Here is a 26,690-nt window from a genome sequence, read left to right on the forward strand (position 1 = left end):
TGATGATATCCCCCAGGAGGGTCCGCACCTCGTCTGGACACGCTCTAATCAGCCAAGACGGGCACGGGTCAAGAGGACAGGTGGTGGGCTTTCCAGCTCGGAGGAGTCTGTCCACATCGGCTGGGGATATCTGGTCGAAGTGGTCCAATACTGGACCCGAGGACAGTCGAGGGGCCTCCAGTTCCTTTATTGTATCCAAATTGGCAGGGAGGTCATGGCGGAGCGACAAGACCTTCTCCGCAAAAAAGCTCGCAAATGCCTCACAGACGTGTGTCAATTTGTTATTTAAATTTGGCTGTCCCTCAAGGGACGTTAAAGACCTGATTATACTAAATAATTGCGCTGGGCGAGAGCTAGCGGATGCAATGGAGGCCGAGAAGTATGACTTCTTAGCAGCCTTCACAGCCATCTCGTAGGTTTTCATAAAAGCCCTATAAGATGTTCTTGAGGCTCCGTCACGGGCACCCCGCCATACTCGCTCTAGCCGTCTGAGGTCCCGCTTCATTTGCCGGAGCTCCTCGGTAAACCAGGGAGCCCGGTTTCTGCGGGGTTGCAGAGGGCGCTTAGGTGCGATCTCATCGATGGCTGCCAGGAGCTGGGCATTCCAGCCCTCAACAAGCTCAGTCAATGAGTCGCCAGGGGGAGCAAGGTCCCACAAGGCTTGGCGGAATCTCTCAGGGTCCATCAGCCTCTGCGGGCGAGCCCAAATTGGCTCGCCACCTAAGCAGGGTGGGGGTGGAAAGTCAATCCTGGCTTTCAGAGCGTAGTGATCAGACCATGGCACCTTCGTCGAAGGAGACATGATCACATCTATACCGACGCCAAAGATCAAATCCAGCGTGTGGCCTGCTTGATGTGTGGGGCCCGAAACAAACTGGGAGAGCCCTAGTGTCGCCATGGAAGACACCAGGTCCAGAGCCTGTGAGGAGGGAGTGGCATCAGCATGGATGTTGAAGTCCCCCAATACCAATAGGTTAGGGAACTCCAAGGCCCAGCCGGCCACCGCCTCCAATAGGCCCGACAGGGTGGCTGCTGGTGCGCTAGGTGGCCGGTACACCAGCCAGACAGCCAAGCTCTCCTCGGAGCCCCACACTAGGCCAACACATTCGATGCCGGGGATCGATGGCGATGGTAGAGCCCTGAAAGGACAATCTTCCCGGATTAATAATGCCACCCCTCCCCCCCAGCCCACAGTCCGCGACTGGTGGAGGACAGAGAAACCCGGGGGCGCCAAGACATGAGCCGAAATCTTTGGGGAGCATAAAACCAGCCAAAGTCTTTGGGATTATATGCCCTGATGGAGACTCCCTTTCCACTGTATTACTTCATTTATTTCATAAAATTTACATACTACTTGATTGTAAAAAAACAACAACCTCGAAGCAGTTGGTTTATTGGAAGGACAGGCCTACATTGTGCCTCCAGTCAATGAAGTTTAATTTCCCAGTACAGTGGTACCTCAGGTTAAGTACTTAATTCGTTCTGGAGGCCGTTCTTAACCTGAAACTGTTCTTAACCCGAAGCACCACTTTAGCTAATGGGGCCTCCTGCTGCTGCCGCACCGCCGGAGCACGATTTCTGTTCTCATCCTGAAGCAAAGTTCTTAACCCGAGGTAATATTTCTGGGTTAGCAGAGTCTGTAACCTGAAGCATATGTAACCTGAAGCGTATGTAACCTGAAGCGTATGTAACCCGAGGTACCACTGTATCTGTTAAATGGGATGCTGGGTCTTTGTGCTCTTTCTTTGTTACTCCTCCACCAAATAGCTGCTCTAGACTCATGCAGGTGTAATTTCATGGGATCCTGGGATTTCCATTTGTGGCTTTCTGAGTTCCTTAGAGGAAGTGGAAGAGTGTACTTGGAGCATACAATAAAGAGCAACCAGATTTCTGTATCAGAAATAGCTTGTGAGTTGTTTAGGGTTGCCATACATCCAGAATTTCCCAGAATACTGCAGTCGGAAGCAGTGTCCAGGCATAAATCGGCAAAATGCCCAGGAAAATCAAGATGTATGGCAACCCATGTGGGCAGTCTCTTTTTTAAAACGAAAGCTCAACAAGCTTTGTGTCCGGATTTTCACTTTTTGAAATATGGCAACCCCAAATTATGCAAATTTACATACCGTACATGGTGAATTTTAATAATTTTGTTTTTCCTGCACATGGGAGGGGGGAAATAAGCTCTATGGGGCACCAGTGCCTCATCTCCTGTTGTGTAATGATTCCTACTGGAATATTAGTAAATTAAAAAACTTAGCATTTTTGAACCATGTAGATAAATTGTGTGAAGGAGCCCAGTTTGCTCCCCCACCATGGCATGTAAATCAGTGTTCTTGGAAAGAAGAAGCAGGACTGAGTAGAGAAATCTCTCCTCTCTTCTGAGAGCTAAAAAGGAAGTATATAAGGTTACACTGTGTGGCTTCTTCCCTTTTTTCACATGCTACCCACAAACTCAATATAAGTGGGACATGCAACAAAATGCCACAAGCTGCATCGAAAGTGGCCTTTCCCCTCACTGTTCCCAGTATATTGAAGAGAAACAGAGGTGAAGCATTTGCTGAAATGAGCTGTTAGTGGATTTGATCTGCACAAGAGGCAAATAACATTTTTTTATATATGATGTGGCAATCTTTAATTTAATCCACGCATTAGTTGGAATTTTACACCTTTATCTGTGGTCTTGTGCTTGTAACATGTGCCAAAATATTAACAGGATGCTGGCAATCCAGGCACCCATTGTGTCCCTAGTTGGTGCAGAAAGAAGCCATCTTATTTGCTAATGGGGATTCCTCCGAACCCCAAAACCAGCTCTGGTGTAATTCTATCAATCTTCAGCTGCCCCTTCAATTTAGATGCTCGAAGATTGACAGGTTTGCTATTAATCTGAAGGCATGGGAGTTGCCAAAGAGATAGATGGCCACATCTTTCTAGGCTGTCTAGGTTCCTTGAATGAAAGAATATATTTTCCCCATCCTTCTCAAAAGTAAGATGTAACAGTAGCTTGTGGGGCATTTTAAACAAAACTGAAAACCACCTCCCCAAGCACAACTTCTCTGAGTAAAACTGAGCCCCAAGCAGCTGCTTTTAAGTGTTCCTTTAAAAGAGAGAGATGCAATCATGGCTCTGCCGTGTCATGTCTCTTTTGGCCCTAAGTGAAACAGAGATCTATATCTATTTCCGTACTGTAATCTTTGTCTAATGGTAATAACCATTACTTATTAGAGCCTATAAAACATGTTTTAGTCTTATTTGAAGTGCTTGAGGAGGCAACTCTGAATAATGATCATTTACTACTTCCACATGCATAAAATATATCACAGTGGTTACGTTCTGTCTAATTGCTGGTTCAAAGCCAATCACTGAGCAACACAAGACCTAGTTTTTGCACTGATTTATAAAGAGTACATAAATATTCTAGGTCTTCGTTTTCTGCATGATGACTTGTGTATGAAAACCATGTACAAATTGTGCATGTAACTGCACATGTAACATTTTTGCTATCCTTTGTGTGAGGCACCAGGCGAAAACATTTTTCTATAGCCAGGCCTTTGGCGGATTGAATATTCTATGGCAGGGGTCAGCAAACTTTTTCAGCAGGGGGCTGGTCCACTGTCCCTCAGACCTTGTGGGGGTTGGACTATTTTTTTTTTGTTGGGGGGGGGGAATGAACGAATTCCTATGCCCCACAAATAACCGAGAGATGCATTTTAAATAAAAGCACATATTCTACTCATGTAAAAACACACTGATTCCCATACTGTCCGCAGGCCAGATTCAGAAAGCGATTGGGCCGGATCCGGCCCCTGGGCCATAGTTTGCCTACCCATGTTCTATGGCCTTTTAAACGTGTTTGTGGGAAGGGGGTTATTGGTTTGTGTTTTATTATTATATTTTATGTTCTTATCTTGTATTTTTATGTTGTGATCTGCCCTGTGATCTTCAGATAAAGGGTAGTATACAACTTAATAATAGTAATAATAATCTGTTTTCATGTGTGACTGATGGACAGCGCACGGAAAGCTTTTTCATTTTCCTCGTTTGTACTTTCCCTAGCAGAAAATAGCTTATGATCCTGTCCCATGGTGCCTTAGGAGTCTGCCTTGTTTCAACCTGAAGGCCATAGTTTCCAAGTCACAGGAAGTAGAAGTTCTACTTTATTCTGCATCAGTCAGACGTCCTCTGGAGTACTGTATCCAGTTCTGGGCCCTGCACTTTAAAAATGGGGTATTTCAATTAGGAATAGGTTCAGGAAATGGCAACAAAGATATTCAGGGGTGTGGAAAGTAAGTCCTATAAGGAAATGTTTAAGGAACTGGGCATGTTTTGTCTTGAGAAGGCTATGGGATGGGGCTGTGGAAGACCCAAAGGGTTATCACATAAAATAGGTGCCCCAGATGGCAGAACTTGATCTAATAGGCATGGCCAAACTTGGACCTCCAGCTGTTTTGGGACTACAATTCCCATCAGCCCTGACCACTGGTTCTGTTAGCTAGGGATGATGGGAGTTGTAGTCCTAAAACAGCTGGAAGGCCAAGTTTGGCCATGCCTGGGCTTAAGCTACAGGAGCCGTTCAGTAGTGGAACCAGTTGCCTAGAGGGCTGGTGGGCTGCCCCTCACTCAAGGTCTTCAAGCAGAGGCTGGATAACTATTGTAGTTTTGGATTTCCTGTGTCAATATAGGATGAACCTATTTTCTTCTGGAATTAGAAGTCTTGGTGCTAGAGGTGGAGAGCTGACCTGTTGCATTATTGTAACTGAAAGCAATTTTGGTGTGCTATATCCAGCTCTCTCCCAAAGAACTATGTGGTCTGATAGACACAGCCTCTTCATCTTTGCAGAAAATGCTCTTAAAACTACAGTTTTCTTGCTGTTAATAATTACAAATAAGAAACATAAGGCCACTTTTAATACTGCTTGCAGTCATTTTTGCGGTTTAAGGGAACAGCACCCCACATGCATTTATTTCTACTCAGAGCTGAGGGAATGAATCCGAATGTTTTCCTTTTCAGGCAAGTTGGGAACCTTTTTCAAACACAGAGCTGTATTCCCTCATGGGAAGCTTTCTGGGGGCCAGAGGCAAAAGTGGGTGGAGCAGTGGTTATTTATTCACTACATTTATATCTCACCTTTCCTAAATCTGTCTACTCCAAGTAAAAGTCAGTTGAATACAATCCATTATAACCTGTCACTGCAGCTATCTTTGATTTTAAATAGAGAAGAGTGGGCAGCAGTTGCGTATGCTCTCTTGGATGGGTGGATCTTTGCCTAAATATTTTCAACTCTTAAAAAACACGCTTATAAATACCTTTGCAACCCTGCTAGCAGCAGTTTTTGTCTTTTGGGAAAGGAAGCAGTTTCTAACATTTTTGGTTCATTCTTCTTTGGCCAGTCAAATAGCAGTGGCATGCTTTTATTTTACTCAATTGCCCACATTATAATTTGAATTGCTCTATCTGCACAGCTTCCTAATAAAAGCATTTAGCAATTATGTTAATATTTTATTAGCTGCCCCAAGAGTTACTGTTAAATGTAAGCATATAAATTGTAAAATAAACTAAATAAATATGTCATGTAAATGTAGGATTACATGATACAAATATTAGAGTGAGAGAACAGTGTGTGAAAGACTCACTCACCTGCCCTATAGGTCCCATCATCCTTGACCATTGTTTATGCTGGCTGGGGCTGATGGGAATTGTAGTCCAACAGCCTTTGGTGGGCCATAGGTTTCTACCCTTGTCCTAAAATGAGGTGAAGTGTATGTAACTGACAATGAATACTCATCTTACTCTTCAAAGCAATGGCATGAAGCTCTTAGATTCAGTTCTGCACTAAGTGTGTTTCTGGACCTAATTCATGAAGTGGCTTTGCATTATCTTTGTCATGCTGCCTGGAGTGCCCCATGAGTTCTTTAGCACACTACAGCCTATGTGCAGTGCTACAGCAGCTGCAGTTGGGTATACAGGCTGACAGTGACTGTGTACACACAACGCCTATTCAATTTCAACACTAATTATACTTAAGCAAACTTACCTACCATGGTTGTCATTGCAAAATACATGCTTATGAAATAATAATAATAATACGGTGGTACCTCGGGTTACATACGCTTCAGGTTACAGACTCCGCTAACCCAGAAATAGTGCCTCGGGTTAAGAGCTTTGCTTCAGGATGAGAACAGAAATCGTGTTCCGGCGGTGTGGCGGCAGTGGGAGGCCCCATTAGCTAAAGGGGTGCTTCAGGTTAAGAACAGACCTCTGGAACGAATTATGTGCTTAACCTGAGGTACCACTGTAATAATTAATTTATTATTTATACCCCACCCATCTGCCTGGGTTTCCGCAGCTGCTCTGGGTGGCTTCCAACAAAATATTAAAATACAATAGTCCTTCAGATATTAAAAGTTTCCCTAAAAAGCTTCCCTAAAATATATGACCTCTTCAAGTTAAAAATATATATAAAGGATTAATGGTTCTCCAGAGTCTTGGCTGTAAACAGCAGGCATGGTCTGACGCACTGTCTCCAGTAGTTCTGCTTTTGGTTTGTTTGTAACCCCTATGGTGCTATAGAGAAGGGCCTAAAACCACAATGGATTAATTCTTAAGGAAAGCTTGAAAGCTAAAACATTATCTTGTACGCCCCTTAATCTGGGCCCAGTCCCCTACACACATTCATTTTCTCCCCAAAGTTCTGCCTTTTACTCAATCCCCTTCAGAAAAGAGTTCTGAAAAACCTAAACTTAACAATGTTAAGTTCGCACTGAGATCCAGTTTTATAAGCAGATGATAAACTGCCCTCTTTCCTACCTTCATGTAAGAGGCTCATGAGAACATATCTCATCAGTGTTTTTTCAAAATATTTGTATACCACCCTTCATCCTGTAGATTCCATAGATTAGCTTACTTTATTCCTGTACAGACTGGATGAGATGCTAGAAAAATAGGGTCCCTAGCACTGGAGAGAAGGTGCTTCCTTTGTGAATTAGACACATGTAGAGCAAAGGAATCTCTAGAGGCCAAGTCACCAGAATTTGCTGTAAGGCAGGTTTGGGTTGGGTTAGGTCTGTTGAGGGCAGTGGACATAGGTAGAGCCAAAATGGTGCAGGGCACCTCCTTTGCTATTGAACACTTCCTCCCTCTAGCTTTCCCCATTTCTTCCCTCCTTGTCACCCACATGAAATTACTGATCGCCCTCCGTCGGGTTGCATGATGTAGACTGTGACAAAAGAACATTTGAGGAGGGGGAAATAACACTCCCCTCGTCATGGCTGGAAAGAATTACTTGCTTACTACTGTTCCTCTTGTGATCAGATCTTCTAGAGTATTAACAGTGACTCCCAAAATCCATTTGACTGCAAGCTCTGCTTGCTGCAACATTTGTAAATGCCTTTCCAAAAGCAGTTCGTTCTCTGCTTCCACTTGGGTCTGTGGCTTCTTCTAAAAGGTGGTGCATGTGGGAGAAGTGGAGCATTTCACCAGAGAGTGGGAGGAACACTGCGCTCAGGATGTATGTGGTGAAGAGGCTGTGTTTTCATTATGAGTGAAAGCTTAACCACATTCTATAAACACATCTCGAAGGGAGCTGTGGGGGTATTCTAATTTAACAAATTAAAGGCACTTTTAAGCGGAGACCACCAAAGGTAAAAAGCATCTGACACCTAAGGAAACGGCAGCCTTCAGAGAAGGACAAAAATGATAGTGGAGAAATTCAACTGCCATGCTGCTAATTTATGAATGTTCCTCCCTTTGCTCAGGGCCAGGCTGCATGTTACAGGGGCCTTGGCATTTGCATCTCTACGGCAGGCACTGCTGTAAGCACTTTCCACTTGTAGTGATTTGTGTCATCACTTTTCTGCTAGCAGGCTAGAAACGCATCACATTATTATTACGGTTCATAAGGCAAGTGCCTCAACTTGTGAGACCCAATGTGGGACCTTGTTAACTTCACAGGCTGGAGTTTCTCTTTGAAACTGGGATCGCCAGGCTCCAGTCCTGTTTGCTACAGCTGCTCCGCTGCTCCCAAGAATTTTCTTGCATCAAAGATATATGACACTATATCATTAATTATAGTATTGTACTTATTTTGATGATTCTGGAGTACCGCTTGTATGTACTACATGCCTTGTAATAGCGGGTACATTGTGACTAATACAATCCGTTGTACTTTGCTTGCCATGTATTGTCTTTGTATGCTGGCCTGGACCTGTTTTTTCTATTTGTGTCTGTTGTTATACAGCGGGTTCCTTATTTTTGTGCTCAGTTGTCACCCTGGCAACCTCAGATTACAGTGGTGCCTCGCAAGACGAAAAGAATCCGTTCCGCGAGTCTCTTCGTCTTGCGGTTTTTTCGTCTTGCGAAGCAAGCTCATTAGCGGATTAGTGCTATTAGCGGCTTAGCGGGCTTAGCGGATCAGCTGATAAGCGGTTTAGCGGCTTAGCGGATCAGCTGATAAGCGGCTTGGCGGATCAGCTGTTAAGCGGCTTAGCGGCTTAGGATCAGCTGATAAGCGGCTTAGCGGCTTGGGAAAAAGGGGGGGAAAGGAAAAAAAACCCGCAGGAACTCGCAAGACATTGTCGTCTTGCGAAGCAAGCCCATAGGAAATTCGTTTTGCGAAGCACCTCCAAAACGGAAAACCATTTCGTCTAGCGGGTTTTCCATCTTGCGAGGCATTCGTCTTGCGGGGCACCACTGTAGAAGGCCCAATCTTTTAGCAGGCCTACTCTGAAGGAAGCCCCATGGGTTTTAAAGCATTACTGTTGAAGTACACAAATACTTTTTTTAGTACAACAAAGCAGTGTAGCTATTATTTTGCTGGAAAGCAAGTGTATTTACACATGCCCTACCAGTTTGTTCTGGGATTGTGGGACTGGGTTTTCTCATCTCCAAACCTAGGGAATAGGTTGCTCTATTCATGTTGGGGCACTTACTGCTTGAAGTGGTGTCCATCCTGAAACTTCAGTCTGTTGGTTTAAAGAATAGCTTGGCAGGGGGCAGGGAGAGGCAAAACGGGTGACTTAATGGAGGCTACAGGACTGTTTGTTGTTGTGTCAAAATGGGCACATAACTAGAACTAGTTAGCTGTCTTTATGACTTGAAGCTGCCAGATCACTTGTGTAAACAATAATAGGAGAAAAGGGCTGCCAATTAATGAATTGGTTGCGTGCATGTCAGCCTCCATGCATAAGTGGGTGTTTGTTTCATAGAATGCAGGGAGGGAGCGGCTGCTGTTGCTCTTTGTGATGATAAGGTAGGGGCCAGCCAAGCTCAAGCTCTTTATCTAAATTCAGAGAAGGAAGCAGTTAACCTGTCCTATCAGCTAACAGGCATGTAAAATTAAAGTATGCATGTGCAACAAACAGCAGCAGCTGCTGCTCTTAAAGGGAAATCATCAGTTATTTGAAGTGACAGTGTTTGGTGTAGACGGCTCTGGAAGGCTCTTGTTGGCATTTGTCTGTCTCAAGAGACAATGGGGTGTGCCTCTGGGGGTGAAGTCAAAACTGCTGGAGAATCACAGCACCTGCTGTGACTGCAGAGACCAGTAATTGCATTAGCAGCAACAAAGTAATTTCTCTGGGGCTGCCCAGATAACAAGACACCCTCTGTCAGCCTCGCTGATGTGGTCCAAAGGAAAGCAGAGCAATACATTTGGCACCAGCATGGCTGTGGGAGTTGCTGGAAGGGGGCATACAAGACACCATCCAACCGTCTTAGGGATTCCACTCCAGAATTGTGTAGGGCTTACTCCTTAGCCTTCTGAAGATGTCCCGCAAGGCAGTGGGTATGGATTTCTACTCAGGGTTTACTCCCAGTCTCCCAAATGAGTATAGTCATAAGGCAGTGGAGGTTTAGGATCAGTTTCCTTCTCCTCAATTGGCTACCTTCCCAGGTTGACAGGCTCCATCTGCCCCTCACTTCCCCCTACAGTACATGCAGAAACTGCTTCTTGGCTGTATAGAGTTACTAGTTCTTAGCCAGCTGCTTCATACAGCACTTGAGATTGACTGAGGTGCTTATACAACTTGAAAACCCACTGATCTGAACTGTCACCAGCAGAAGAGGTGGGCATTTGGATCCTCTTTTTCTTTTGGACTTGTACATCAGCTGCTTTTATTGTTGGTAGAATGAACAGCCCAACCTGTGCCTCCTGTCTCATTGCAGCCTAGCTCCACATCTTAAATAGCTGTGGCCCAAGTAGCTACTTTCCTAAAGTCCATGAATAAACATTAAATCCGAGTTTCCTGTTTTGCCATCTCAGCCTAGTTTTGTAGATACATTTCTGTTTTGGGGACAGCATTTTAATCATCAGTTCAGTTTTGACAGCTTGGCAAATAGCACGAAATCCTGCCACCTAGATTTGTGTCCCGGGCCCTCAAATCTCTTTGCTTATGGACCACAATCTTCTAAGGGACTGTCTTAGGTCCCACCTTCTCTCCCACTCATAACCACATATACCACCTTCCCTCTTATGTGTATAATGTTCCTCTGCCAACTACAGCAATTGCTTGCGTGTGGAAAAACCTTATTAGCAAAGGAATGCATTTTTCAATGTCTTCAGTGGAATTCCTAAGCTGGAAAGAAGGAAGTATGCCAGCTCTGTACTGCCAGCCTGCTCTTTTTAGACCACCAGCATGACTGCTGTCTCAAGTTCTCACTGGGACTAAATGATTTACATTGCTGTAGAAGTCAGTCTCAAAAACAAGCCTTGAGGAAACACAGCATTAGCCTTGTAAACTGTACTGTGTAATTTTGCTATGTTGGACTTCAGCAGCAGCAGGAATTACCTACCTTTGCTGTTGATAGTGAACACACATGTATACATTTTTGAAAAATATGCCTGCAGACTGTCTTAGAAACTTCAGTTTTCTGTCAACAAAACATAGCTGGAATACAACTTCGGTCCGTGGAAAAACCTTTATATGGTTTTCTAAACATTGCTCCATGCAGCTTTAAACTTCAGCTTTTTTTTTTTTAACCAGCAGAATGAAAGATTTGGATGCCAAAACTATGATGTAATAGCTGCTTTGAAAAACTGATTAGGCATTCCCCAAATATTTAACTTTGGAAAGTAGCACCTACTGCTCACATAGAGCATGCTCTGTGTATATATTCATTTACACAACCATAATGGTTCTAACAGGTACAAGGAATGGTTGAAGTTGTCTGTGGGAGTGCTAGCCACAACCTGCATCCCATCAAGTCCAGTTACTGCCTGTTTTAGAAAAGGTTATGCCTTTGTTACAGGTCAGACTGTGGATTATCCAAAGCTTGATCTAGTCCGGTTTCATGGATTTGTTTTATTTTGAGTTTCTGCAGCATGAGGCAATAGATAAGGTACTTGGCTAAGCGCAGCCTCCTGTCGGTATTGTGGCTCATAACATCAAGCAGGGAGGAATTGACCAGTTGAATCCAGGGTGTAGTTCTGCAGGTGTCATTAGTGTGGTGTCCTTCAGATGTCCTCTACTTAACTCCCATCAACTGCAGCCAGCCTTGCCAGTGGTCAGGAGTGATGGGAAGACACCTCGGCGCTTCTCCTCATCACCAGCTACAGCTGCTGCTCCTCTTCCACCTTACTACCATCTGCTTGCTTGCAAAACAGGGAGCCAAAAAGGAAGCAGGCAGTGGCATTTGCTCCTCTGTTCTCTGGGCCAGAGCAAGAGGCAAGTGAACAGAAGGAGCAGGTCCACAGAGCTCTTGGCAGGGGGCTCCTTGCTAGACTATAGCCCATGGTAGATGCTAACCTGTGATGGCTCTGGAAATAATGAATTGGTGTCTGGCATTAGTAATGGACTGTAAGGGATAAAAAACAAAACTCATTTCAGATCAGAAGGATATACTATTGATCCCAGTGCTGATGGACCATTTGTCTGCCTGGGAAAATGATTTGAGCAGGCTGAGTTTGGGGATAAACTTGAGCGGCTTTGTCATACTAGCTGAGGCTGGTGTGCCAGCCGTGACTTGTCTCAGACAGACAGCTTGGCCATTGTTATCTATGCTCCAGTAACCTCCATTTTTGATGAATGCATTGTAAGTGGAGTTGCTTTCTAAGACTATAGAAACTTCTGTTAGTTCAAATTCAGCTGGCAATGGTAAGGTAATGCAAGTTCTTAAACAAGTGTACTGGCTCCCAGTGTATTTCTACCCACACCTTAGGAGGGCCGATTCTTGCCCTCAGCATCTCTGAGATCTTGCTTGGAGGCTTTCCTGAAGGAGTCTTTGCCATCAGAGATGAGGCAGTGGTGATTTGAAGGGCAAGGGGACTTCTCAGTGGCACTGTGGTTGTGGAATTTTCTCTGGAGAGAGCATTAGCTTGTACCAACTCTACCACTTTGGCAGTAGACAAATAACTTTTTTATTTTTCCAAGCCTTTTAACTCCATTTCACCTGTATGGGTTTATGCTGGGGGTTTAGGCCATTTATTTTATTCTGTATTTTACTTTGTATTTTTATTTGTAATCCACCTTGAACATTTTTATTGAAGGGAAAGTATACAAATTATTTAAATATGAATTCATTTCCCATCTAGGCATTTGAATACCTGCCGGTGTTTAGCAAGGATCTCCCTACTCACAGCTACTATTGAAGTAATGAATGGTTCCTTTAGTGCTATAGCTGATAATTAAGGAGAATATGCCTCACATATTATGAAACATTGTGCAGCTTGAATCAAAAGGTGGATAATATGCAATACACAATATGATCCAATTTGCAAGCTCCATAGAAAGGGTATGTGTAAAATTAGGCCACAACTCAGCACAATGTTCATTATGGTACAAAAGTATTGCACTTAATGTTGTCCCTAGCAAATCAACAGAATATCAAGTTAGAACTACTGTATTAAAAAAAGACCCATCCTATTTCTGCCCACCCTGTTAACTAGCTAGACTTCTGTATTTCTAAACTTTTGTCCCTTTGGTTTTAGCTTTATCTTCAGGCCAGAATGAAAGGCGATTGGGCAAGACTTGTGCGTCCTACGGCTCAGTTCGGTCTTATTGCAGCATCCATCTACGTGGGCCTCTCCCGTATTTCTGATTACAAACATCATTGGAGTGATGTGTTGACCGGACTTATCCAGGGAGCACTGGTAGCTATACTTATTGTAAGTCCATGCAAAGTTACTCTACCATTTGATCAATATAGCTTTTTGGCAAAACTACTTTTGCTGACTTGTTGATGAAACGGGGTGGAGGGAGGATGCCTGGACAGTGGTGAGATGGGGAAAAGGTAGTATATTCACTACGCCCAGTGTCAACATTTCTTTTTCCACTCCTCCTTTAGAAACCATGATGTATGGGTGGGTTAGGGTACATCTCTCTTCCCAAAACTATTTACAAAAGTGAAAGCCTTTCCAATTGGGACTAGCATGCATAGATTATTGGCACTTGCCCCACTTCCCTTTCTGACAACAAAGATGAAAGAAGCCTGAAGTGCGTATAAACATGCTGCAGAAGTTAGGCATTAGGACTGGGAAATATGTGGTTTTTGAGTACTTCACCTCCACTCCTGGGAGCATCGTGATATATTGTCAACATCATGATACATCAGCATATCTCAGCTGCTGCTTCCTCCCCATCTCAGGGATGAAGACTCAACCAAGATACATTGCCCTAGAGTGCTGGGTGCCTCTGCGTATATGGAGGCTTGATCAGCTGCGGGGTGGGCAGCCTCCCACCCATTCCTCAGCTGATTAAGCACCCGCCCTCTGGCTCACGTGAACCAGAGGCAGCCCTGCAGATGAAGTGTGAGAAGGTTGTAGGCAATCACCTTCTCAAGCTCTGTCTACCTCTCTGTCTGAAAGGCAGGCAATTTGAGCTAGTCAGTACCTGTTTTCCAACACTGTAATATACCACCAACTAAACTTCCTGATATGGTGGTATGTTACGATGTTGGAAAGGAGGAAGGGAGGAAAAAGGCAATTACTGGCCACGGAGACAATTATTGTCATGGTGTGCAGCTTCTGCCTCTTCCTGTCGGCGTTGGATGGGAAAAACTGCTTCCTCCTCCAACGCCTGGAGGAAGGAGTCCTGGCTCCACCTGTGCTAAGGCAGCCCTGTGAACACTTGCCTCGGCAAGAGGTAGCCCACCCACACCCCTATGCAAAGGCGGTTCAGATGCACAGCTTCTTTAAAATGCTCTGCTGAGGGAGCGCACAGCTGAGCCCCCACTCTGGCTTGTGGGGATGGTTTAAGGAAGCCTGCTTCTCAGCTGAATAAGCCATCCACCTCCAGCTCGTGGGAGTGTGGAGAAGTTTAAAAAAACTATCTGTTGTATGGTAGCAGAGGGACTCAGGAGCAGTGGCTGCTTCACCTGCGATATACCACCAGGTGAAGCTACAATTGTGCTGTGGCCCTCAGCTCCCCAACCACCACAATGTATTGCCAGCTCAAAATGTCTGAAACCGGTATGGCAATCTGATTGCCATACCAGTTTCAGACAATTTATTGGTATACTGCCCAGACCCATTAGGCATATTTAAAGAATCATTTTGTTGTACTCTCTCTCTCTCTTTGACAGCTGTCTCACTGCCTAATGTGTTCAATTTGTTTATCCAGGTTGTGTATGTATCTGATTTCTTCAAAGACAGAGGTCGTACATTTAAACAGAAGGAGGAAGAAGATTCACACACAACCTTACACGAGACACCTACCAGTGGAAATCACTATGGCAGTAATCACCAGCCATGATAAAGTCAACAGCTATTACCCTGTGGAATCTCCCCTTCTATGAAAAGAAAATTTCAAGCATTTCTGACCTATGTAAAGAAATAAATTAAATGCCTCTTGAAGGGACTGCTGCTGCTATACTTCTTGGATGCTCACTTTACATGTATATAGTAACACTTAGGTATCTAAACTTTAAATCTATATTGGTTCAAGCTTTTGCTTTAAACACACAGTATTCTGGCTGTTGTTGTTTTTTTAATTAAAAATAATGTGGTAACACTTATGTACAAACAGCAATGGTATGTAATATGCTTGCTAGCATGAGGCTTATGGTGAAATACATACAATAATGTTAAGCATCTCTCCTGCTTGGGAAGGATTGGCAGATTCTGTCGCTAACTTTACACTTCTGCCTCTGAAGAATAATTAGTGATGTTCAAACGCCGTGCCAGGACAATACTTATAGGTAAAGACTTGCAGCAAATACAATATCTCTCTTGATTTTGGTAATGCCTGTTAAGGGAAGAAAATAATATGATGTCATAAGAGTAGCTGTACCTATTGCTGATACTAGCAACAGGGGATATATTAACAATGCACCTGAGTTGAAGCTCAGTATCAATTTCAAACTGAGTATCATTTCCCCAGTTTCCATCTCAAATGTGTGTATAACTAGTTTGAGGGGGCTGTGGAGACATCAAGGGCTTTCCAGTTACCTGCTCCATAAAGAATTGGATCACAGCAGATAAAGGATACATGGAACCTACCATTAATACATTAGGGACACTCTGACTTGTTTAAGAAATTTAAAATTGCCTGTGAAAAGACTCTACATTTCAAGATGCATGCAATTTATAAGAAGCTGAACATACAGACCTTCTGCAAATTTGTTTTCCAGTTCTGTGTTTCCAATGGCCTTTGCTGCTTGACACATCTGTCGAAGCAATTCTTCTAGCCGCCTCATACAGCGTATTATGCTCCCTGCATGAGCAAAAAAGGGCTTGCAGTAAAAGCAGACATTTTCTAATGAGGAATAGCAGATCCTTTTCTACCAGGTAGTTGTAAAGCTGTCTACTTAAGCAGGACTGAAACATCTCAGTCCTATAGTTTTCCCCCAAACAGATAATCATAAGGTCATGAATATTAATTTTCCCAACTTGTGTTATCAGAAAGCATGGGTTCCAACTAATGTTATCACCTATAAGTCAACCTAAGGCAATGGTTCTGACTTATTCTTCTTGCACAGACTTCTCAGGCTACCCCATCATAAGAAGCAGGGTACCAAGCTTCCTTCTTCCTAACCTCCTGCATATTTTTGTAGTGTGAACATGAAGGAAATGAATGGTTTCATTTCAAAGATTATGGGATACATTTAGATACATGGTGGAGCAGCTATAAGGTGTGGAAATCTATAGGCTAAGAAGGTGTGTTCTTCTCAGTTTGTAAGTTAAAAAGAAATGAAATCAAAGTTTTATCAGCCAGTCTCAGCAAGAGATTAAATTTAATCATTTGATTCCGGATCCAGCAACTCTAGTAAAAAGCCACCTGGAGTCAATTACCAAAAAGACAGAAGTCTGAGCCAAAAGAAGCTGGGATATATCCTCCAAGGGTTTGCTGCATGCTGTATTCTGAGCAAACCATCACTTTGGTTGTATAGACTGACTTCTCTTACAGGGCTCATTATGAAAATGCAACCAAAAACACTTTTACATCCACAGAAGCATTTTTGTATGGTTAAAACAGAGGATGTGTGTATGGAGTAAAGGACATTTAAATATACTCCATCTGCCTTTCTGCTAGACATACTGAACTATATGAACTTTCTACTTTCCAGTCTCTCAACCACAACATGATCTACATGGCCACTGAAATTTCACTTAAGATGGACTTTGTCATGACAAAGAGAAAAAGTGCCTTTCTCTCAGTATTTACTCCTTCTTCTGTTAAAGGGATTGCTTATCTGCCATATGGAAACAAGAATGTGCCATTTACTCTGCGTTTGCAAAAATGGGTGTGATGGTGGTTTGGGGTTATGCTACTATGGTCAGTGCCTTGTCTGTGTTTTATATAATTTCTACCCTACCAATGAAAATTGCTACTGTGGGCAGCTTACAAAGCTTAATTATCCCACCCTGCCTGATGCTGCATGTCAAACTTGGCCCATCAAGCAAGTATCCGTCTCCAGCTAGCAGCAAAAAGTTCACTTATTGGGCAAGACTTATGGCTACTACCTATCTGCATGGGAAAGGAGGGTGGGGGACATTTTTATATGGCATTTGCAAATGCAACCATCCACAGAATTGATTGCCTGCTTCACTGCAACCAAATAAATTGTGTATATGACACAAGTGACTTCAAGCCTCTCTTATTCTTTACCCCCAATAACATTTCTGCTGCCTCCAAAGTGATGACTGCTACAGCACACAATCCATGCCATCATTGCAAAGATAGCAGAAATGGCTAGTGGCTGGGAAGCAATCAAAGCCCCTGGGACAAGGTGCAACAACAACTTCTCATTCTCCCTCTTGTACCAACCACACAAGGTTAAAATACAGTTTTGATCCTATGCATAGTTGACATTTGAGTAGGCTTCACTGAATTCAATGGAACCAAGGATCAGGCTGTCTACATTTATGCACATTGAGAGATACAGAACACAAGGGACATACTGGGGAGAAAGAGAAAAAAGAATAGGAGCAGAGAGCATGCCATGTGGAGAGACAAGAGAGAAAGATTCTCCCACAGGCTGCTGATTAGGAGGCCTCAGTGGAGGGGACTGTTGTCATGCAAACAACTGTACTATCCTACCATCCCACATCTCGGATGCATTAGTAGTAATACAAGTGCACGTACCTTCAAAGACATCTGTCATTTTGCATATGTGAGCAAACGTTGCTCCATTGGCCCACGTGTGCACGACATCCATCAAGTTTGGCCTAAACGAATTCAGGTAGTTTTCCTCGTCAATTTCCAATTTAGCTTCTGCTGACACTTTAGCGATTCTTTTTGCACATTCCTTTAAAGAGGATTTTGAAAATTTGAGACAAACCAAATAAAAGTTATCTTCCTGAAATATGCACGCCAGAGAATTGACTGTTAACAAGCTGAGATTATTATTTTCAGCAGCAGCAGTGCTAGATTTATATGGCCCACTCGTTCCGTAGGTAGCTTACAAAAGAACAAGAAAATGCAATGTTCAAAAACAAGATTAGAAACATCATTTCTGATAAGGGAAAACACAACTGACAAGAAGCTCAATTTGAAAAATAAAGCAACTTGCACAGAAAGCTAAGACTCCGTTGACAAATTAGTTGTATAAAAAGCATGGAGAAATACAAAGGTCTGGCACTAAAAAGTCCATAGAGCCAGGAGAGCTGCTCCATGGAGTCAACTTCCCAGTCAGGGTGCCATGGGCAAGCTGCACTTCCTAGCAGCCACCCACTTCCCAGGGCCACCTGGGCCAAGGTCTCTGTCGAGTAACTTAAGGCCCACGCAGGTACATGAAGGGAAATGAACTGTGTTGCCTCATACATACCTGCTTCACTCCTCCCTTCAAACAAGTGAGCAAGCCAGGAACACATCAGATAGTGATCATTTTCCTTTACATCTAAACTAGGAAGTTTTGACTAACGGCATCCAAACAAGTCAAGACATTAAGACAAATTTAAATCACCTTGGTTTGTTCATTTATCATACCTTCCAGTTTGGATGTAATAGGAAACTAGTTAATTGGAGTTTTCCTGGCTCCTGATGAGAGGAGCAGAGCAGCTGTGTGTGAGATGTATGAGGGATAATTGTTTTGCAACATTTATAGACTGATTTCTGATTAAAAATCTCCAGGCAATTTACAAAGCAGTATCTTGGTTTGTTAATCTAAATGCAGCCACTGAGGAAGTGGAGACTGCCAGGCAGATGTCTTCATGGGCCTTCATAAGTAAACACAGAAGAAAATGCTAGTTTAACAGGCTCATGTAGCTCACTGGTATGCAAAAACCATATTGGATAAGTCACTAGTATGCAAAAACCCTCATTGGATAAAATATTCCAAAACCCCTCCCCTCACCCTCAAGCTATCTTAATGGTATTAAAATTTAAAGACAAACTTTAAAAGATATCAAGAAAGATTTTGGATTATATCATCCCAAACACCCTATAAAATTTAATTTTTAAATGTACGAAGCTAGCACAATGTGTAGGCATATCAAGAGCTGTGCCGGTGCAATATCTCAAAGATATACTATGGTGTATGTTTAGGTTACAGAGCAGGAAAGGGAAGGTAATTGACTTTTAATGGCTTGTAAAACCATTTAGTAATGAATGCGGCATTTCCTAGGCCAGAAAAATCATCTGAAGTTTACCTGCATTTGGCGAAGGGGGCCTGCCAACTGTTCTGTTAGTTTGGGCATTTCACTAGACTGAAAAAAAGATGAAGAAAGCATCAATATCCATTCATTTGGCATTATTTAAATTAATTTATAATTTTTTCTCTAAAGACCACAAGTTATGTAGCTGGTGCACAAAGTCTGAAACAAGCAGAGAACCTGTGGGATAAATGCTTGGTGGATTGTGCTCATCAATCCTTTAACACTCCTAAGAAAGCTTCTTTTACAGAAAATAGACCAATAATAAGAGTAGTGCCAAACTTCAGTCCAGAATATGGGCCTCTGGACTTCTTTTCAGTGAAATATTATCCCAATGCCAATATATTACAACACATCAACTTGGAACAAAAATAAACCTTGAGATTACCACTGAACCACAGAATTTCAAAAATGCTCTTTAGATATTTGACATAGAAGCCAGTGATTACAAGTAATTTATCACTGAAAAATGCAACTGAATGACGAGGGGAAAGAAATACTGAACACTGGCATGCAAAAGTAGAACAGCCTTCACCTTCCTCTTCTATGCAGCCTGCCACATGCCCTCAGTACCTGCTCCAGATGATTAGGGGACCCCTCCAGAGCAGATTCTGGGGGGTGCGTAGGGGGCTGGAGTGAGAGGAGAGGAAAGCGAAGTCACACTGTGAGAGGAAGTCCACCTGCACAACAGTGGATTCCACCTAAGTTTCTGATACTTATTTATTTGGCATTTTCATTTCCGCCTTTCAGAGAAGTGTCTTTTTCCTCTCTACTGAATATATGCAATAAACTTTGGGTGTTTCATGTGCACATCCACTTCCGCTTATGTTATTCAGAGGGGCAGGGGCTCCTTTGGCAGCAATATGGGATGCAATGCAGGACAACACAGTTTTAGGGTGTGGGGGAGAACAGAAACCAGAAACTTCTTTGTGAATGTACAGAACTGCTTTCTTCTCATCCATAAAACTTTCTGGATCCTGACCAATGACACTTTTGGAATGCACTTTATAATATAGGAAAATTAAAATAAAAACAGCTAGGGAAATTAAAATAAAAACAACCAGGTTTTTAAAAATTCATTTTGAGACAAGGAACTCAGTAGGAGATGTCTTGATTGTTGTGGGTGCCATTTAAACTCTTTTTTTCTCTGCTCTGGTTCTGTCTGCTTGACTCTGTTTCCAGCTTCCTCTGGTGTTACTTATCAGGAGGAAATCTCAACCCAGTGAAAGTCCAGGACCCTCCTGCTCTCCCTGCACGGTAGTGTCTGATCCTGCATGTACCATGCCCATTTTTTTAGCTTAATGAATCTTGAATCTAGGATTGTATATTAGTTTTACAAATGCTTTTTAGCCCCCTTTTCTGACTAGAAAGCAAGGTAGAACAAAACATTCATTTAGATATAAATTACGGCTAATCAAATTTAGGTTTTTCTGGTTATGCAAACTTAACTTACATTTTCTTGAAATACAAAGCAGCTTAGTAAAGCAGTTGCTTGCTCTGCAGATAAGTCATTGAAAAGTCCATTGAACATCATTTCCGTCAGCAACAGCTCATCAGCACTGGAAGAGGAAATGCAATCGACAGTGTTAGATATTTCTTCGTCCTTTTATACATTTGAAAGCAATTTTCTGGAAAACTGATCAGTAGCTTCTGTTCAAAAGGCAGAAGAATTAATAATAAAGACATTTAATTCAGAAAGTGCCCTTCCACTACCAATGAGAAAAAGAGAGGGAGCAAGCAAGCAAGCAAGCGAAGAATCTGGATGTCGTCATAACTTTTACAGATGGCATACCAGAAAACTACAGGGGTCCTGAGAAACAAAATTTGGAAACAAAGGTCAGGATGGATTAGCATGTCATGTAGTGTTCAGAAGCTGAAACTGGACTTGCTGGAGGAGATTAAGCCAGAAGAGCAGAATCTACACTGCACTTTGATGCCAGAACTATGGGGTAAGGGTTTTGGCTTGCCAGATGGATCGATCCCTGCTAGCCTCCTCTCATGTGCTCTTCTGGAGATTCACCCAGCCCCCCAGCCAACGTCTGGGGGTGCTTGGGGGAAGAGGAAGGGGCCAGTGCATGAGCAGAAGCCGTGGTGCAGGGCCTCCACTAACAACTCACCAGCTGAATCCTGCCCAGTGTATTTTATGAGACTGAAGGGAATAAACTTGGCTAAGCATGTTTATTTGGAGAGAAAGAACAAAATTTAAAAAGGACCATATACCAAGCGTCCAAATAATTTTCTACGCTCTAATGGTTACTATTACAAATTCACAATATATATTGGGTTAATTCTGCCAAGCTAAACCAAGACACCTCTTATTTTCAGATGTAACATTAGCAAGTTAATATACAATCATAGAATCATAGAGTTGGGTCATCTAGTCCCACCCCCTGCAATGTAGGAATCTCAGTGAAAGCATCCATGACAGATGGACACCCAAGCTCTGCTTAAGAACCTCCAAGGAAGGAGAGTCCACCTCCTATAATGGAACACTCAGCAGAATCTAAACACAAAGAAGTCGCATAAAGTTTCAGATTTCATATTCTTGTTCTGGGTTTGCAGCTTTTTTGTACCAATCAATAGTGTTGAATATTCAAAATATGTTAAGGTGTTGCTATCAGAAAGTGGGTGCCACTTCTAGATGATTTACACAAACACCATAATATTTGTTTTCTAAACTAATATAGGGATCTAAAAAGTAGATACCATGTATCTTTGACATCACATTTCAAAGTAGGATCCAGACAGTGGTTTGAAGTATGCTCACAAACTGGGCCCACCCAATACAATTTTTGACTTTACTTCCTTTGAGCAGGAGATAACTGGTGCCACCCTGATAAATGGTAGGGTAAAAGTATTTCAAATAAACTGCTTCTGAAAGGACCTGCAATTTCCAAAGTAGTTTGCTTAAGTGGCTATGTGGGGGCTGCTGTTTAGAAGAACACAAACCAAAGCCCTGCTGGGTTCATGGCGTTCTCTGGATCCCAGCCTCACTGTGCTTTTCTGTCCTTCAAACTTACCCTGTGTTTTACTTTCAATAACCTAGGATCACTTCAATACTGCCCCCCATATGTTTTAACATGAGATTTTTCCTTAGCGTCAGAATGTCCCACACAAAGATAAGAGGAAAACTGCATACAAACATCTGTTCGCCTGTCTTTTCTACAACAGTAACATACGTTACCTGCTGATTTCACAAGCAACTCGGCCTTTCATCTCTATGACGTCCGAGGAGGTTGCAAAACCCAACCTTCTCAAAACACGTTTACGACACTTGAGCTCATCCATTTGTAAAACAGTCCTGGCTTTCTTCAGTTCTCGTTTTGCTGCTTTAATGTCTACAGCGATCTGAAGTTAAACACAAGCAAAGAGGTGTTAGGAGGAATCAGGCATTAAGACACTTTTGACCCTGTCTCCTGGAAAAAACCCAAAGTTTTACTGTGAATGTAAAACTTCAATCTCCACAGGCCACATATCTACCCATACATCTGCGAAGCAAAGGGAGAAACAGATTTGTGAGCAAGAAAACAAAAAAAGTTAAGAATTTTCTATGGCAATAATGCATTACTATTGTAACTATTGATAAGATTTCTAGCCCACCCTTCCCCATAACGTCCCAGGGCAGGTTACAACAGTGTGAAAATACAATATTAAATTCAGTTAGAACAGCTTACAATCAATATTTCCCAGATGTCAATGTCAGAGTAAAGAGGTGGGTCTTAAGCATCATATAATGAAAACAAGAGACTAAAAGGGCCAGGCACCACTCTGTGAGGAGGGAATTCAGAGCTTAGGGGCTGTCTTCTCCTGGGCAACCCCCCCCCCCCACTGGAACTTCAATGGGTGGCAAAATTACCTAAAGGGCCCCATCTGCTAATCTCAATCCCTGACAGAGTATGTAAAAAAGTAGGTGGTCTTTCAGATATTTGTACCTAAGTTATTTAGGGTTTTGAACGCTGATGTGAGTACTCTGGACTGGTCCCTGAAATAAACTGGTAACAAGCACAGCTGTTTTAAAGCAGGAGTTAAATGAGTTCTAAATGATGCATTTTGGACCAGTTAAAGTTTCCAAGGGGAACCCTACGTGGAATGTGTTGCAATAATCCAACCTGGAAGTTACCAGAGCATGGAGCAGAGTGACCAAGTCATTTCTGTTGACAAGGGGGCATATAGCTGCTTGAGCCTCCAGTGATAATGCTAGATCCAGTAGTACCCCCAAGAGGTCCCTTTCAACATTGTCCAGAACAGGCCATCTCCCCACTTACCAGGGAACTCAGGACACATAACACCCATGTTGTATTAGGATTCAGCTTCCACTTATTGGCTCACAACCAGCACATCGCTGCTTCTAAGCATTGGTCCACCCGACCCCCTCTCTCAATTCTGATGGGATGGAGCAAGAGATGTATGCTCAAGTATAAGACTATGATTTGAGAAAAAACTAAACAACCCCAGCTGGAATTCTTAGCCCTGTAAAGACTGATTGACACTATCCAGACCACATGAGGCACTACACCAAGATGCCTGCAGACACACTTCCATCAAGGACAAGAGCCAAGTCGAGGGCCTTGAGGGAAAGGGAAAAGACAGTCACCACCAGCCCGAAAACCCTAAGCCTTCCCAATTCTTTATGCCAATCTGATCTGGAAGAATATCAAATACAGCAATTTCTCAGAGCAGCTCTTATGATAATGTTTATACAACTGGTTCTTGTACTCAAATGCAATATTCACGTACATGCTTGTAATTACCAAACATACACACAGACATAAATTGTGTCTTTTGCTTTTAATGTTACTCAGAGGTGGCATCGCCCTGCCTGCAAGCATTTTGAAGGAAAAAGTCATGGTGTAGACATGTGAGCACCCTTCATATTAGATGAGATGCATATGTTTTGCTCTCGTTTTAGAGTAAGACTACACAGTGAATCTGCCTTGAGCTTCTGGGTATGAAAGGAAAATCTACCATTTCCAGTTCACAAAAGTGCTTCAGCAATGTGTTTCCAAGAGATATTCCATCCTCAAATTATCTGGAACTACTACCAATTTACCTGTGTACTTATGTGGCCCATTGCTTGAAGGCTAATGGAATGATTGACAGGACCGATACCTGCACAGATTCTTTGACCACCTAGTGCAATATTATCTACTACCTGTCAGCAAATTGGCCAGATGTCTCTCTCTTCACCCACCACCTTTTTTAAACTGGAGATGCTGGGGACTGAGTCTGGGATCACCTGTATGCAAAATGAGTATCACCCAATTATTGCCCCTCCAAAATAAGATGCACTTGAAAAGCTTTTCCTTACCTGTGCTTTTCTCTCACAAAGTTTGTACACAGTTTCCAAATTAGAATCATTGTGAAGTGGGTGAGAATACATCCTGTGCTCAAACGCTTCTATTTTTTGGATTACTTTCTTCAGGCCTGGATCTTTAATGCCCATGTCATCAATAGGATCCAGCAAAGGAACACCGTCAGGGAACCGTTTCTGCACTTCCTTAAGAAAAGACAGATAAAAGCATTTTTTTTTTAAAAAAAAAGGTGTTTAAAAGTATGATCTCTATTTCATCATGGCATAAAGATGTTTTCCGATCTCTGAGAGTTGATATCATGTATTGGTTAACAGACTGGGCTACAAATAATGAACGATCGAGTTCGAATCTCACCTGTGCCATGAACTTCACAATGGTCTTAGGTATCTGATATGGGCAATAACAACACTGACTTATCTTACAAGAAGGGTAACAACTAGATCATGAATGTGAAGTACTTTGTTTCTGGAAAAGAAGTGCTATGCACTTTCAGCTTTTCAAAGTTACAGTACCTGTATTGACTTCAGTACGCTCTGCCTGTTATCAAGAGGCCTCAGGTCTTTGGGTATATATAGGCGAACACTGCTGATTGCTGACAGAAGATGCACCAAAACAGGAACAACCTATTAAAACATATGGTGATGGATGAACTAAAAATGCACATTAATCTCAGTTTGCCAAGCAGTTATATTGTTTGGTGCACAGCATACATTGAGCGTAGCCTAGACTTCTCTTACTTAATACATGTAGTTTTCAGAGATCATGCTACACATGTATTTAAATAGTGCCTATTGCACGTGTTAAGAACTACAGCATTCATTTGAGCATTGATTTCCTACATAGTCTGTTCAACTGGCTTCACAAGTAGTTTTCCTGAAGAGGGGAGGAGGAAAGGCAAGCTCCAAAAATAATAAATTCCATTTTAAGATATATTGGAAAATGATGACATCTGAATGATTTTATATTTACAACTCTGCCTGACAGGAGAACGTCTCCAACTGACCCAAATGGAGTCACTACAATTATCTTCTAACAATGCTCAGTGACAGAATGTGCCTAGCTTGGGGCCAACTGGAATAGTTTCATTATGGCAAAGGCAATTTTCTTCTTCTTAAAGTCCACAAAATAAATTGTCAACTCTGTGTTGGAATGAAGTGAAGGGAAAATGTCTTTAATGTTTAATGGCTGCATGAAAAAGGGAACTTTTCTCCTGTCAAGCCAACAAATAGTTTAACAGACTCTCAGAGCCTGCCTAATTTTTTAAAAAAAAGTCAACAGAATATTAAGGGGCAGAAGAAGAAGAAGAAGAAGAAGAAGAAGAAGAAGAAGAAGAAGAAGAAGGGGAGTTTGGATTTGATATCCCGCCTTTCACTCCCCTTCATGAGTCTCAAAGCGGCTAACAATCTCCTTTCCCTTCCTCCCCCACAACAAACACTCTGTGAGGTGAGTGGGGCTGAGAGACTTCAGAGAAGTGTGACTAGCCCAAGGTCACCCAGCAGCTGCATGTGGAGGAGCGGAGACGCGAACCCGTTTCCCTAGATTACGAGACTACCGCTCTTAACCACTACACCACACTGGCTCTCGCAGATCTTGGGATTTACCACTGAAGCCTGCTATAAGCTTGAATAATCTTTTTTTTTTTCAGGGCAGGGGGAGATGGGAGTTGAAGTAACTTTGCTACGGTTGCTTTAGCCGAAGAGTTCTAAATCATTGTTATGCATCCTCTGTTCTATGTAAACTCACTGTTATGCTGTCAGAGAATGGTTGAAGCACAGAAAAAGGAAGGAAGACAAGCTATGGATGTAAAAGAATCCATCTAGCTACCTAATAGTTCATGCAATATTTCTAAGTCTTGGGATAAAATACACAGACTATAAATTATAGGCCATTTCCCGTTTTTATGAATGACTTGTGAATATAGCTATGTACATTTGAAAGGTAACCCGAAATGATGGGAAAAAAATTAACAAATGAAAATGCAACAGTTTTTCATTCCTTCTTGGCTACATGTATTATTAGCCAGGCAAGGAATTGCATATAAAATGGGGGGGGGGGGGAGTTATTTGGGCTTTTTTAAAATCCCAAGCAAAAACCAATGCATTACATTGCAGAACTGTATGATCAACTCAAATCTAGTTACCAACTGCCTCTTGGAGGGTTAGGGGACTGAATTTGGAATCAGAAGAGTCTGTCAACACTTTTGTGCTGTTTTATAGCATTGTTTTAACGTCTGCTACTTACTGCACATGGCCTTGGGCCGTTCTTTAGAAAGACGGCTGGGATATTTTCAGAACAAGCTGAGCAGCTCAACCCTCATGGATAATAGCTGGGTTTATCTTAATCTTTTTCCATTTGGTTG

General features: G+C 42.6%; 2 protein-coding genes across 3 annotated transcripts in view; one reads left to right on the plus strand and one right to left on the minus strand.

Moving 5' to 3' along the window:
• The window catches only part of PLPP1 (phospholipid phosphatase 1), a 93,480-nt gene extending 76,470 nt beyond the window's left edge, over positions 1-17,010 (plus strand). For both annotated transcript variants that reach the window (XM_083466249.1, XM_083466250.1), the window contains exons 5-6: positions 12,918-13,094; positions 14,548-17,010. In XM_083466249.1, coding sequence (XP_083322375.1) covers positions 12,918-13,094; positions 14,548-14,679 — 309 coding nt within the window. In that variant the 3' untranslated portion in view covers positions 14,680-17,010. The remainder of the gene's footprint in view (positions 1-12,917; positions 13,095-14,547) is intronic.
• The window catches only part of MTREX (Mtr4 exosome RNA helicase), a 38,367-nt gene continuing 26,570 nt past the window's right edge, over positions 14,894-26,690 (minus strand). The window contains exons 20-27 of the mRNA XM_083465793.1: positions 24,844-24,954; positions 24,328-24,516; positions 22,204-22,367; positions 20,473-20,578; positions 19,017-19,073; positions 17,512-17,674; positions 15,535-15,639; positions 14,894-15,171 (exon numbers count right to left, since the gene is read on the minus strand). Coding sequence (XP_083321919.1) covers positions 15,119-15,171; positions 15,535-15,639; positions 17,512-17,674; positions 19,017-19,073; positions 20,473-20,578; positions 22,204-22,367; positions 24,328-24,516; positions 24,844-24,954 — 948 coding nt within the window. The 3' untranslated portion in view covers positions 14,894-15,118. The remainder of the gene's footprint in view (positions 15,172-15,534; positions 15,640-17,511; positions 17,675-19,016; positions 19,074-20,472; positions 20,579-22,203; positions 22,368-24,327; positions 24,517-24,843; positions 24,955-26,690) is intronic.

Source organism: Podarcis liolepis (genome assembly GCF_965112155.1).
Source record: "Podarcis liolepis genome assembly, chromosome: 11".
Lineage (NCBI taxonomy): Eukaryota > Metazoa > Chordata > Lepidosauria > Squamata > Lacertidae > Podarcis > Podarcis liolepis.